This window comes from Rhinatrema bivittatum, chromosome 5 (genome assembly GCF_901001135.1).
Source record: "Rhinatrema bivittatum chromosome 5, aRhiBiv1.1, whole genome shotgun sequence".
In the NCBI taxonomy this organism is placed as follows: Eukaryota; Metazoa; Chordata; class Amphibia; order Gymnophiona; family Rhinatrematidae; genus Rhinatrema; species Rhinatrema bivittatum.
In genome coordinates this window covers 42,964,885-42,980,192 of record NC_042619.1, presented here as the reverse complement: position 1 = coordinate 42,980,192, position 15,308 = coordinate 42,964,885, and the positions used below count along the sequence as shown (strand labels likewise).

Sequence of the window (15,308 nt, the reverse complement as noted above, 5' to 3'; positions counted from 1 at the left end):
TAATAGATCAGAAATTTCATTTTTCAGTTCCTTCAGTATCCTAGGATGCATACCATCCGGTCCAGCTGATTTGCTACTCTTTAGTTTGTCAATCTGGCCTACTACATCTTCCAGGTTCACAGTGATTTCATTCACTCATCACCCCTGAAAACCATCTCCAGAACTGGTATCTCCCCAATATCCACATTAGTAAACACAGAAGCAAAGAATTCATTCAGTCTTTCTGCAATGGCCTTATCTTCCCTAAGAGCCCCTTTAACCCCTCAGTCATCTAATGGTCCAACCGACTCCCTCGCAGATTTCTTGCTTCGGATATATTTTAAAAAGTTTTTCTTATGAGTTTTTGCCTCTATGGCCAACTTCATTTCAAATTCTCTCTTCGCCTGTCTTATCAATGAACGGCGAGTCCAAGTTGGGACCGCATCTACATTATTTGATGGAAACAGCTATTGGAGATTAATTTATTGGTTGTTTGATGATTGCCCTGGGAGTGTCACGGAACAAGAATGGAAATAGTTTCCCCTGAAACAGGACCTTAAGAGTGGGGGTCCGACACGTGATCGTGTTGGGCTGTGCAGATGAGTATCGCTGCTGAATTACTTTGCATTGGGATTAACAAAGTGACATTTAGTGGACTGTAATTTGAAATGTAACCTTTGGAGCTCTCATCAGGGTGATGGAAAGAAAATTATAAAAAATTACAAAAAATTATAGAAAAACATATATAAAGTAAATCGGACCTGAACTATGAAAAGAGTCTGGTAAAATACCATGACCCTATGAGTAGTGGTCCTACAAAATTATATGGTCGTTGTATGGGATAATAGCTGGTATAAAGTATTTAAAGGAGAAACCAGGGTTACCGACATTTTGAGATATTGTTTACAATTTGGTGCCTGGAATACACACGGTGTTTGAGAGCCGCAGGGTGTGATTTACATTTAACTTGACCATGCTTATGTTTTATCTTATTTTCTTCAGATGGATCCTTCTTCCAATTTTTGAAGGATGTTTTTTTTGGCTAAAATAGCCTCTTTCACCTCACCTTTTAACCATGACTGTAATCGTTTTGCCTTCCTTCCACCTTTCTTAATGTGTGGAATACATATGTGCCTCTAAGATTGTATTTTTAAACAATGTCCATGCCTGTTGAACACCTTTAACCTTTGCAGCTGCACCTTTCAGTATTTTTCTATTTTCCTCATTTTATCAAAGTTTCCCTTTTGAAAATTTAGTGTTAGAGCTGCAGATTTACTTATTGTCCCCCTTCCAGTTATTAGTTTAAATTTGATCATGTTATGATCACTATTTCCAAGTGGCCCCACCACCATTACCTCTCTCACCAAATCCTGCATTCCACTAAGAATTAAATCTAAAATAGCTCCCTCTCTTTTTTGTTCCTGAACCAATTGCTCCATGAAGCAGTCATTTATTACACCCAGGAACTTTATGTCTCTAGCAAGTCCTGATGTTACATTTACCCAGTCAATATTGGGGTAATTGAAATCTCCCATTATTTTTGCACTGCCAAATTGATTAGCTTCCCTGATTTCTCTTAGCATTTCATCATCTGTCTGACCATTTTGCCCAGGTGGACGGTAGTATACTCCTATCACTATACTCTTACCCAACACACATGGGATTTCTACCCATATAGATTCTACTGAACATTTAGTCTCTTGTATGATCTTTATCCTGTTGGACTCTATACCCTCCCGGACATAAAGTGCCACACCCCCACCAAGTTGATCCCCCCTATCATTGCGATATAATTTGTACCCTGATATAGCACTGCCCCATTGGGTATCCTCCTTCCACCAAGTCTCTGTGATGCCAATTATATCAATCTCATCATTTGCTGCTATACACTCTAACTCTCCCATCTTACTTCTTGGACTTCTGGAATTGGCATACAGACATTTCAAAGTGTGTTTTTTGTTTGTATTAACCTGCTTTTCAGTTGTTAGGGATAATTCGGAAATCATTAGCTTTGGTGATTTTTTACATATAGGCACATGGACTATGTTTGCTTTTAATGGAATCTCTCTGTTGGGATGCCCTAACTCTCCTGTTTCTTTAGTATCCTTCAAGGATACATTTCTCCGAACCATGCACTGCTGAGTAACTGCCGGCTTTCCCCCTTTTTGAAAGTTAGTGCCAGGAGCTTGGTTCCACTCTGGTTAAGGTAGAGCCCATCCTTTCGGAAAAGTCTCCCCTTTCTCCAAAGGTTTCCCCAGTTCCTTACAAAGATGAATCCCTCTTCCCTGCACCATCGTCTCTTCCACGCATTGACCTCTGGAGCTCTGCCTGCCTCTGGAGACCTGCATGTGGAACAGGAAGCATTTCAGAGAATGCCACCCTGGAGGTTCTGGATTTCAGCTTCCTATCTAAAATCCTAAATTTGGCTTCCAGAACCTCTCTCCCACATTTTCCTATGTCGTTGGTGCCCACATGTACCACAGCAGCCGGCTCCTCCCCAGCACTGTCTATATTCCTATCTAGGTGATGCGTGAGGTCTGCCACCTTCGCACCAAGCAGGCAAGTTACCAGGCAGTCCTCATGTCCACCAGCCACCCTGCTATCTACATTTCTAATAATCAAATCACCAACTATGATGGCCGGCCTAACCCTTCCCTCCTGGGCAGTAGCCCTGGGAGACTTGTCCTCAGTGTGAGAGGACAATACATCACCTGGAGAGCAGGTCCTTGCTACAGGATCACTTCCTGCTACACCAGGGTGAAGTTCTCCAACTGGGGCTGCCAGACTGGATTTGGGACTTGGCTACTATTTCCTGAAGGTCTCATCAATGTACCTCTCTGTCTGCCTCAGCTCCTCCAAGTCTGCTACTCTATCCTCCAGAGATCTGACTCGTTCCCTGAGAGCCAGGAGCTCTTTGCACAGAGTGCACACATACAATTTCTCACCGGTGGGTAAAAAATCATACATGTGACACTCAATGCAAAAGACTGGAAAGCCCCCCCTCTTGCTGCTTGACTGCTGCCTTCATCTTAGTTTTATTGAGTTACTAGTTAAGTTTAGGATAGTAAGGGAGTTGGAATGAGAGTACTTTAAATTTACGGTGAATTTACTAATTAATCAGCTAGTGTCCTACAAGGAGATGATTAAACTTTCAATAAGGGCTGAAACAATGGTATGATTTAGATAAGACCCTGATTGACTTTTAATGAGAAAGTGTCTCATGCCTAAAAATCAAGGGTTGAGTGGGTGGGAAAAACAGACACTTGAATTAACTATCTCTGGGGCTTGCTTTTTACCTCACACACAAACTCTGAAGAATATATCCCTTAATTTCACCTTTCACCAAACTTTTATAAGCCCAAAAATTTTTGAAAGCTATAGTTACCAATCCTCTTTAACCACCGTTAAATTAATCTTCACTCAGTTAATGGAAGGGTTTGAGATTTGCGCGCCGTTAGACGCGCCCTTCCGGTCCTCCTCTACTTCAAAGGGTGTGGGGCCTCTGGAAGCTGGGGCTGTGGAAGTCAATCCCTGGATCGCTTGCGGTGACCTCTGGACTCCTCTCCCGGTGGATGCTGGGAGCAGTATGCAGATGAGCCTTCTGGTCCTCCTCTACTGCAAAGGGTGCGGGGCCTCTGGAAGCTGGGGCTGTGAAAGTCAATCCCTGGATCGCTTGCGGTGACCTCTGGACTCCTCTCCCAGAGGATGCTGGGAGCAGTATGCAGATGAGCCTTCCGGTCCTCATAGACACAACAGGAGAGAAAAGCCTTAATGAATCTGGCCCTTAGACTGTAAGCCCTGTGGGGATAGGTAAATACCTACCATACCTGAATGCAATCTGCTTTGAAGTGCAGAAAAACAGAATATAAATAAAATAAATAAATAAATAAATAAAAAGTATTTACAGAAATGAAGGTTTTGGTATGGCCTTCACAGTCCTGACTTGAATATTATTGCAGATCCTTGGGGAGATCTCTAACATTCGAAGCATGCAAGGAAACCTAAGAATATTTCTGAGCAAGAAGAGCTCTGCAAGGCAGAGTGGGAAAATATTCCAAAAGCAAGACTAGAAAGACCCTTAAATGGCTACAGGAAACATTTGGAAGCTGTTATTTCTGCGAGTGGAAGAGTAGTAAATTTGCACATGCCATATTCACTGTTTTCTTATTTTGAATCTGCAAAGAACTGCTGATAACTAGTAATTATGCATTAAAATTTGCATAAAGATGCCGCCCTTAACTTTGTACAGCTTCTGTTCACTTACAGGCCGATAGAGTACAGTGCGCACTGTTAGCCCAGGTTTGGACGTGCGTTTTCGACGCGCGTCCAATCCCCCCGAAACTAATAGCGCCCGCAACATGCAAATGTATGTTGATGGCCCTATTAGTTATTCCCACGTGATACAGAAAGTAAAATGTGCAGCCAAGCCGCACATTTTACTTTCAGAAATTAACGCCTGCCCAAAAGGCGTCAGTGAGTTTGAGAACCGATGCCAGCAAAATTGAGCGTCGGCTGTCAAACCTGCTGACAGCCGCCGCTCCTGTCAAAAAGGAGGCGCTAGGGACGCGCTAGTGTTCCTAGCGCCTCCTTTTACCGCGGGCCTTAATTTGCATAGGCCACCCTCCTGAATCGCGTGCCCAGGAGAGTAGCCTGTGCGCGCGCCGGGAGAGCGAGCGCTCGCCAGCTCTCCGCATGTTTTTCTGTATCGGCCTGTTAGAGATTCACTGAAACATACAATTTAACCAGGGTGATAACATTTTCCACATAACTGTTTGCACCTCTTACTCAATTCCAGGTACAATCAGACAAACGCAGCAGTAAGCTCAGGCTGGATCACTGCTGGAGGTATACAGCTACCATTACTTTATGTAGAAGCAAACCTGGTATATTAAAAACTTTTGTCCATTTTTTGAAAAACAGGAAAGAAAAATCGTGTGAACCTTCTTCTTTCATATAAACAGATAACACCAAAATCATTGTTACAACCTTCTCCTATTTTTAAACTTGGACTAAAATTTCATATGCAAAAGATGATTTTAAAGAGCCAGCAATGCTCTTCTCATTAGGAATGGCTGTACTTGCCTTTTAACGTAACGTGCTTGGTCAACACTCATGCATATCTTACTCTCTACAACATTTCTACCATCACTCATCTAAATTAAAACCTTTTTCCTTTCGTTCACAAATTTAATTTTTCACACTCTTACCACTCCTGCTGTATATCACTCACACCTCTCCTTCATACAAGAAATCAATTTACAGCTTACCATATATTTCTGAAATACACAGCAATTCTGGACACAATATACAAAAAGTAACTGTACAGACAAGAGATATAAATTATACAAAAGATTTCCAGAAAAATATCAAAATATGTAACCAAATCTTTAGGCCATTTGGATGACAGAGTATGATGACATGAAGTTTGTAATGTGCTTGCCTTGCATTGTTGTTTCAGGCTATGGACTGTAGAAGATCGCATGTGACTCTGTTGCATAAAGTAGAAGCTCATTCCTTTTTCTTACCCTTACCCTTCTATGCTAGTTTATTCTGCATAGTAAGTTTTGAGCAGGCAACACATCCTACACCAGAAGGGGTGGAGTAGAGACTAAAGCTTCAGTGTATTAAAAAAAACAAAGCAGGTATATATTGCAGTAAAGGGATTGGTTCCTCCTTGATATACCGGTATACTGCTACTGATAAGGCAGCAAAGGCAAGACATAGGCCCAGATTCAGAGATAAACAATGGCCTAGAGTGCCAAATTTTGAAGGTGCCAAATATCCAGGCCAAAGAGAAGTCCAGGCCACTGTGTACTACATGACTTTTTTTTTATTATTGCGCTTTTATCATGCTAATGATTGGAGGAAAAGACCTCAAAACTTGTACCACCACAGTCAAAATCTTAAGGTGGATCTTTATCCTCTATCATTGGTCAAAAATCTACATTTGTTTATTTTGTAAGTGCTTCTTTAATGATGGTGCTCTTTAGTGAATAATACAACTTTTTTTTCCTTATCTTATTGCAGCATGAAAAAAAACTATGGATACTCTGGTTAACTTGCTGAAGCTTCCAGGCACTGAAGTCTGGACCGATAAGGTCTTGATGAACACCAAATACTTAATTTTAAATCTGAAGCAACATCTCAGTTATTACCAAACGCTGATATGGCATAAGTTTCACTGTCACTGCGTCAGGGCTTGACCAAATATTTAATTTTAAATCTGAAGCAACATCTCAGTTAATACCAAACACTGATATGGCATAAGTTTCACTGTCACACAAATCCCCTTCATAATGCTGGTGGCTCTTTAACGCCTGTCCAGTGTTGGCTGGCTGACCGACCACAGCCCTTTAAATAGCCAGTTCAGAAGCAAACAGAGAAATGTGTGGAAAAATACAATCTTTTCAGAATTCTGAATAATACACCTCTATTGCAATGGCATTGAGACTTTAGGAATATCCAGTCAACATTGAAACCAGTCAACATGGGTAACTCCCAAGTCTCTGCTCCATTCCTCCATGAGTATAACCATTCCTGAATCTCTAAGCCGGATTTCAGGTCTTGTGTCACTTCTGTCTCTCCTTGAGTTTCTGCTTTTCCCTATCACATTATACTGTAGTGGTCATCTATCGCATTTTATATACAGTTGCTGGCATTTACTATTTTCAATCTACTATCCTCCATTTCCTATTATGTTAGCAATATGTATGGCTATCTGCTACAAACAAAGAATGGAGTAAGAAGAATTTAAAAATATATACCTACATCCACATATACTGAGCCCTGAACATATATTTTAGTTGACAGAATAGCACAATTTTTGGAATGCTTACTGAAAACAAAAATATGGTAGCAGCATAAACAAGTAAGTGCATAATTCACATATTACATAAAATTGTTCAATGTAACATTCACCTGCTTTTCCTTTCGATCAAGATGCTCACATAGGAAGCCGGCAATGCAGCACCAAAACCAGCCGACCAAAAGTAGAATTTTCCAAGTATCTTCCTGAAATACAATTTCACATTTAACACGCTGAAATCGGAGACAAGCTGCAGATAAGAATAATGCATATTTTCATTCTCCTTTTCTTCTAAGATAATAATAGCTGGAGCACGTTGTGATGACAGACACAGGTATACATAATACAAAAACAAAATCACTGGGATAGAAAGGATTAAGGAGAACATGAGTAATGCCACAACTCCATTAGCAATGTCAGTGTTAATCACAGTGTCTAGAACGAACCACAAGGGTGTGAATGCAAAATCTTCCACATCTTGCAAGAGACACATATCAGGAGTGGATCCCTGTGCTTCCCACCCTGGAAGCAAGAAACGTCAATGAAATGAGGAAATCAGTTAACCAGCGTGGCAGTGATACAGCAATGGCTAGATGAGCCCATCTCACTGGAACCTCAGCAGTAACCAGCAGACCCCATTCCGGCAGTGCCAACCAAAGAGCAAGCTGATGCCAGCACCAACCGGGCATTGGGAGGGAAAAGAGAGTGGATTAGAAAATGGATAGGAAGAGACACTCAGATCGAGAAAGGGAACTGGAGGCAAAATGGAGAGGGAAGAGAGAGAGAGAATGGGAAAAGGGTAGAGAGGAGAGGAGGAAAGACCCTGAAGCACATTTTCATTTGCCCCTCCCTTGCTCATCTATTCAAAATCACCAACTGCCAGCAATTAACATAGCACAATGAGGTTTCAACATGACATCTCTCTATTTGATTCATGTAATTATTCAATTATACAAAATGCCTGAAACACAGACCTAACACTGTAAAAATAAAAGGTTCACATCATTCTGTAATGCAGTGGAGACTTACAAGAAACAAATTCTTGAAGGATTCAGACCTGTCTCCTGTTCTCTTTAATCCCTAAACCTATGACTATCTATGGCTTATGCCTCCTAATTTGATATGGATTTCACTTTTCCCTCAATAATGCATTATTCTTCATTCATTAAAATCAGATCCCGCGGCTGGCCTGGTGGCTCGGGGAAGTACTATGCACTGCCATGGAGAGGGATCTAGGTTCGAGTCCCAGCTTAGGTCGTCTGTAGCCCAACCTATGATGCTACAGAGGGAGTCATAGTCATTGTGCAATAGTGACACCTAGTGGCCAGATTTAGAACCCATGATTGCAGGGCTCTGGAAGGAGCCCTGGTACATGGGCCTCTGGCAAGGACTGGTCGTTGCAATGGGTAGTAGCGAATGAAGGCTCATAGTGCCAGATCCCAGCCCTGGTTCTTTTTTACCTGAATGTCCATAAGGAGCAAGAGGAAACTGCTAGGTCAAAAAAAAAAAAGCCACATCCCACAAATTTTTACCAGAACTAAATTCAGCTCAGCAAACTATTACTAAGGAACGCTACAATTAAATATGTTTTGCAAGAAAGATAGGTTGATTCTTGGTAAAAGTACACTCCATTATAAGTTTGGAAACAGTAATAGCTGAGGGATGACCTGGCACTCTTAAAAAGGGAAGAGAATTACATACTGCAATATACATGGCCATAAGTCTAACCTCAAGAGAAGAGAAGACTGTAGGAACAGTGGATTCTTGTGCTGCGGTATGGTTGATGTAGCCAGTATGTGAACCTATTAGACCCATGCCGGCAGCTGGCAAACGCACTCTAGATTGGGAATGTACTGGAGTTTCACCTCTACCAGCCCGTTCTCTGCGGATTGAACCTTTGGGTTTCAGGGACCAGCAGGATTTAGGCAAAGGTCCCACAGGGCGTATAGAGAGAGAAAGAGAAAGAGACCGGGGTGAGGGCAAGGTCTGAACAGGCTGCACTTAGACAATTACCAGGAACAAGCTGGAGGTCAAAGCAGGAGGCAAGTGGGGTGTAGACAGAGTTCGTAGCTGAAATCAGAGGCAGGCAGCAGGCAAGAGAGAGATCCAGGTCCAAAGTACAGGTGAGTGCTGAATAGACTGAAGAAGGATTGGGATGATGGGAAGCAAATGACAGAGCAGGCTGGACAAGATAGGCTGAGCAAGGCGGGGCAGGCTAGGCAAGGTAGACAGGAACCAAAGCAAGAGCAACACGCACTGCATCCAATCAGGAAGACCTGTTGCTGAGGCAGTCCTGTGGAGCGTGGCTGGGCCTTTTATATCCAGCCATGTGACATCATAGCTGAGCACCAGCAGCTGTATTTCCCCACCACAGGGACTTCATAAGGTGCTGTGCACGCAAGGGAGTCCGGGGGGGAGCAGCGTTACAGAAAGCGTCATGGCAGCATTCCTGCCTCTTCAGAGGCCATCAGCATCCTGGGGCAAGTGTTGCTGGTCGTGGGATAACCCTGCGATTGGCAAATGCTACAAAGACCACAGCTAATCAGCTCGGTTAGCAAGAGAAGGGGCTGTAATAATAGAGAAAATATTGTTCTTCCTGACAAATAAATGAATTTTAGCAAGAATTTACAATCAATTTAAGAAAACATAGCTCCTACATTACAAGTGTTGCTCCAGTATGTCCTCCAGTTCAAGACCATCACCACAAGCAGGTCTGGCTGCAAGGACAGTGAGGTGAGCAAAGCAGATGAGGGTAAGCCATTCTGACAAGCCAAAAAACTGTGCACTGTGAAAATATTACACAGTAAGACAAACTAACCCCAAAGCCAGGTAACAGAGTAAAAAAAAACACCTGCCAACATAAAATTCTTAGATGCTTTATAAAAGCAAGTTTGCTTACCGTAAGCGGTGTTTCCACAGATAGCAGGATGAATTAGCCATGCTGTCTGGGAGAGCGTCGCGATCCCAAGTAGGCGGAGTTTCTTCAGCTAACCACAGAGTTTTCACTCTGTGCGACTGCGCGGTAGTGTTCCCGCACGGTTCCCTCACCTCGTCAGTTTCTGTGTAGCCAAGCAAGAGATACATTAGCAAACCATGTGTGTCCCTTGCGTGATTGTCTAGGGAGGAGGGAGGGAACGCATGGCTAATTCATCCTGCTGTCTATGGAAACACCATTTACGGTAAGCAAACTTCCTTTTTCCCGTCGATAGCAGGGCTGAATTAGCCATGCTGTCTGGGAGTTCCAAGCTCCCGGGTTGTGTCCGTGCATACCGTATATGTCTTTGGAAGTTTGGACAGCAACCCCTGAAGTAGTAGACAGACAGTCTCCTATCTTTTTAAGTGTTGATAAGACTGCTGTGCCTAGTGCTGCATCAGAGGTCATTTATTGTTGCAGGCAATAGTGTGACGTGAAGATATGAATGGACGACCATGTTGCCACTTTGTAGATATCTATTAAGGGAACTTTGTTCAAGTGGGCAACTGATGCTGCGGTGGCGTGGATTTGGTGCGCTTGAGGCTTTGTGAGAACTTTAATGGAACGTTTGTTGTAGCAAAAAAGAATGCATTGTGATAACCAACTGGCTATGGTCCTTTTTGAGACTGGTTGTCCAGGGTCATTTGGATTAAAGGAAAGGAACAATTGAGAAGGCCTCGAAGCTGATTGAGTCCTTTCTTTATAGTAAGCCAATGCTCTTTTACAGTCTAACGTTTGTAAAAGCTTTCACCTTCATTCGTATGAGGTTTTGGCATAAAAATAGGTAGAGTTATAGTCTGATTAAGGTGAAAAAACGATACTATCTTTGGTAGAAAGGAAGGGTGAGGACAGAGGGTCACTTTGTCATGGTGGAACTTTAGATAAGGAGAATAGTGAACCAAGGCCTGGAGTTCACTGACTCTTCTTGCTGGAGTGGTTCAAAGGGAAGAAGCATTAGTTGTTCCAAGACTACATTTAAGTCCCATGGTACTGGTGGTTTACCCACTGGTGGGTGAAGCCGTAACATGCCCTTCATGAATCTGGAGATTAATGGATGATTATAGATTGGAAAATTGTTAAGAGGTTCACGAAAGGCTGCTATAGCACTGATATGAACTCGTACTGAAGCGGTGGCTAACCTTGCCTCAAAGTGTGTGCAGGTACTGCAGTAGTTGAGTGGCAGTGGCTGAAAAAGGATTTATGTTTCTTGGACTACACCAGTTCAAGTACCACTGCCACTTTCCCGTATAATTGCATCTGGTTGAAGGTTTTCTGGAAGCAATAAGAATATCTTCTACCTGTGAAGATAGACCTAAGTGATTTAGTATTTGCCTTTCAATCTCCATGCCATGAGATGAAGTGATTGATTCATGGGATGAAGTAGAGAGCCCCCTTCTTGAGTCAGAAGATGTGGAAGGTTTTGTAATGTTATCGGTGGACGAATGGAAAGTTGCATGAGGTACGGATACCATGGCTGTCTTGGCCATGCTGGGGCGATGAGTTATCACGTCTGCCACATCTTGAATGCATTTCTGAATTGTTCGAGAGATGAGTGGAATGGGAGGGTAGGCAGACATTAAGCCTGGTGACCATGGAATGAGAAAAGCGTCGGGAGCGAACCGTAGGTTGCTCGGATAAATGGAGCAAAAGGTTTGGACTTGTCTGTTGGTTTCTGTAGCAAAGAGGTCTATTGCGGGGAAACCCCATTGATGGAAAATGTTTACCGCCACCTCTGGATTTAAAGTCCATTCGTGCGGATGAAAAATTCGACTTAGGCGGTCTGCTGTTACATTGTCCAGACTCGGAAGATAGGTAGCTTGAATGGATACTTGAGCTTTGATTGTCCAGCGGAGAATTTGAGTTGCTTCTTGACAGTGTCCAGGAACCGGACCCTCCTTTCTTGTTTATGTAAAACATGGCTACTTGGTTGTTGGTATATACCATTAGGCTCAATCCTCTGATTTCAGCAGAGAACATCTGAAGTGCCTTCCAAATGGCATGCAACTCTAAGAGATTAATTTGATATGAAGACTCTTGAGGAGTCCACAGACCCTGAGTCTTCAGGTCGCCTAGGTGGGCTCCCCAACCCTTGCTGGAGACATCCGTGGTCAGTGTGAGCTGATGAGGGGGTAAACAGAAGGGGACCCCCAAGGAAAGGTTCCTGGGGGAGAGCCACCAGCGAATGTCCTCCTTCATCGCGTTTGTAATTTAAATCCTGCAATTCAGTGGTTGTAGAAATTGAGACCACTGAGTTTTCAAGCCCCATTGTAAGCGACGCATGTGAAGTCTGGTGTGGGGAACCAGGTAGATTGCTGCTGCCATATGTCCCAGAAGTTCCAGAACTTGGCGTGCTGATGCCTAGTTTTTGTGGAGAAGGTTGTGAGCTAATGCTGTCAGGGTCTGTCCGCAGGAAGGTATGCTCTCTATTCTACTGTATTGATGAGTGCACCTATGAATTGAAGTAGATGAGTAGGTTGCAGATGAGACTTCTCGTAGTTGACAAGAAATCCCAGCTTCTGAAGGCAATGATCGTGCATAACGTATGATCTTTCAGTGTAGACTGATCTGACGCTACTATTAACCAGCCGTCCAGATAAGGAAAAATTTGGATCGAAAGTTTTCTGAGGTGAGCCACCACTACTGCTAGGCATTTCATGAATACCCTTGAGGTTGAAGATAGGCCAATGGGAAGAACCTTGTATTGGTAATGCATATTCTGAACTCGAAAGCAGAGGTAACGCCAAGAAGATGGGTGAATTGGTATATGGGAATATGCATCTTTCAGATCGATGAAACATAGCCAATCATTGGGCTGAATCAGCGGCAAGATATTTTTGCGAGAAGTCATTTTGAATTTCTCTTTCTGGATGTGTTTGTTGAGTAGCCACAGATCCAGAATGGGTCGAACACCCCCTGACTTCTTAGGGATAAGGAAGTATTGGGAATAAAATCCCTGATGATGTTGATGAAGAGGGATGATCTGTATGGATTGCTGAAGTTGAAGGTTTGTCAATTACACTGTGAGGGATCTTGAGTGGAATTGTACCATTCGTCTCTGAGGGATATGAGGCAGAGAGGGAGTGGACTGAATGTTTAGAGGGTAACCGTTCTTTATGATGTTGAGTACCCACTTGTCTGATGTGATGGATTCCCAACTGTTGAGGAAAAATTAAAGGCATCCTCCTATGAACATTGCTGGTAGTGGTGGCTGTATTAATTTCAAAAAGATGATGGCTGTTTTTGTTAGTGTCGGTGTTTGCTTCAATTGCCTTTGTTGTCTAGGGCGACCCCTTGAAACGGGTTGAGCTGTGTTTCTGGGTGAGACATATGGTTAGGTCTATATATAATACAACGGACACTGGCATTTCCAGGTTAAAGCACTCAGCCTTAACCCGTTACTCAGTTGTATCTCTCTATAATTATTCTTCTGCCTTTATCTTTCTTCCAGCTTGTTTAAGCCTCCAAGTTTTCCATTCCTTGTTGATTGTAACTTTGACTTATTCCTTTCGTTTGTTATCTTTTGTTTACCAGAATTGTTACCCCAGTTTTTCCTTTGTTAAATGTAAACCGATCCGATATGGTTATTTACTATGAAGGTCGGTATAAAAAACTGTTAAATAAATAATAATAAATATATTGAGAATAGGGTCTATTGTATGGTCTTGTATAATACCGACGACGGTAAGGATAAAATTGGTGCTGAGTTTTGTGAGACTCTGCGGGTGTTGTACGGGAAAGTACAGCTTTACTTTGTTCTTTTAAATGAGAGACTGTGTCTCCGAATTTATCTCCAAAGAGATTGTCTCCTGTGCATGGAATATCAGCAAGTTTTTCATGTACGTCAGGTCGAATTGTGCTTGCCTTAAGCCAAACGAGGCGTCTGGCCGTAATAGCAGAAGCGGACGCCCTTGCCTATGACTCGAATGACTCAAATTGACCGTAGTAAATGCCTGAGACCCTCTTCTATATCCAAAAAAGACTGTGGAAGTGTGTTGTCCTCCAATAAACAAACTGGACGCAGCTTTTGAAGCGATTCAAAAAGGTACTGCGTAATATAAAATTGATGGTGCTGTATTCTAGTTGCGAGCATGGAGGAGTGGTACACCTTCTTTCCAAAGTCATCTAGACATTTATTCTCTTGGCCAGGTGGGGCATTTGAATGTAATTTAGTAAGCTTAGCCTTAGATAAGGCAGACACAACCACAATGGAGTGATGAGGAAGCTGAGAATTGTCATAAATTGTGGAATTACGCATTTTATACTTAATGTCAATCTTTCTAGAGGTTGCCGTTGTTGAGAAAGGAGTTTTACCAGATCTTGAATAGAACATTTTCTAATACCGAATGTGGTGATAAAGAAGTTGGCTTGGGAGGAGATTCAAAAATCTTTAGGATTCCTAGCATTTCTGCCCTAGCATCAGGCACTCTTCCAGTTTCCACCTGAAGGAGGTTGCCTACTTTTTCAATAAATTTTGCATAAGTCGTCCTCCGGAGGAGAATAAGGCTCAGGTAGGCCCTCCGGAGGGTCAGATAGCATTCCCGTCGAAGAGTTCGAAGAATGGATTGATCACGGAGAACCTGGGCTAAGCGGTGGGACCGGTGTATGTTCAGTATCTGGTTCTAATGGTTCAACATTTAAAGGTGAAGCTGGTGAACCTTGAGGGGAGTCCAGTGGTGGTATTGGTTTTGAATGCTCTAGGTCCTGGAAAAAAAGAGCTTAGGATTTCCAAGATTTTAGTCATTGCCGATGCCGCAAGAGTGCCCTCTGGAGGAACGTGCAGCTTTTGTTTTGGGGCTTTTGTTGGAATTGCCGCCAACAAAATGTCATCAGGTAATGTTCCTTTTTGTTGGTCCTGAGGTGGAATAATAGGAGATGGGCGAATACATTTTGTTAACGGAATCTGTAAGGAAGGAGAGTGTCTCTTAGACCCAGATACGGATGAGAGACTAGAAAACGAACTCTCACTGAGTGGTGTCTGACCTGAGGAAAGGGATTCAGGAGCAGATAGATTTTCAACATCCACGTCAGAGTTGATATTAGAAATTTTTTGTGAATCATGAGAGTGTTTTCTCTTTTCCGTACTCTTCCTTGCAGTATGCTTCGATGGACGTGAATAATGTGCCTTATGATGATGCTTGCCTGTTACATCCTAGCCTGGCGACTCTACTTGCATCCTTCTTGCACCACGCACCTTAGGTGCGTCGTGCAGCAATCTCTGTGCCGTAGATGCGCCGTGCGCCAATCCATGTGTTTTGGACATGCTGTGCGCCGTACGTGTCTCACAGGTTTTTAGTGCGTCATGCATCTGTTTTATTGGCGTTGAAGACGCAGATCTAGACGACACATCCCCCGCTTCTTTTAAACGTAGTACTGCCACCGGAGTCCCGGCTTTTCTGGAAGGCCTTGAAGGTGTATGAGACCCTGGCCCGGTACTGGGGACGACTCTCTTGAATTCCGATGGGCCTAATGAGGAAGCCCGTTTTGAGTGGGCCTTACCTGACTTCGCCAGTCCCGGTGAAGAGTGCACGGATGATGGTGGAACCGAAGTGC

The 15,308-nt window shown here is 43.1% G+C and overlaps 1 protein-coding gene across 3 annotated transcripts in view; it reads right to left on the bottom strand.

The window, feature by feature from the left end:
- The window catches only part of TMEM135 (transmembrane protein 135), a 698,244-nt gene that overhangs the window by 560,735 nt on the left and 122,201 nt on the right, over positions 1-15,308 (bottom strand). For 2 of the 3 annotated variants that reach the window (XM_029602282.1, XM_029602283.1), the window contains exon 3: positions 6,898-6,990. The exons of the other annotated variant lie outside the window; for it this stretch is intronic. In XM_029602282.1, the coding sequence (XP_029458142.1) occupies positions 6,898-6,990 (93 nt within the window). The remainder of the gene's footprint in view (positions 1-6,897; positions 6,991-15,308) is intronic. 3 annotated transcript variants of the gene reach the window in all.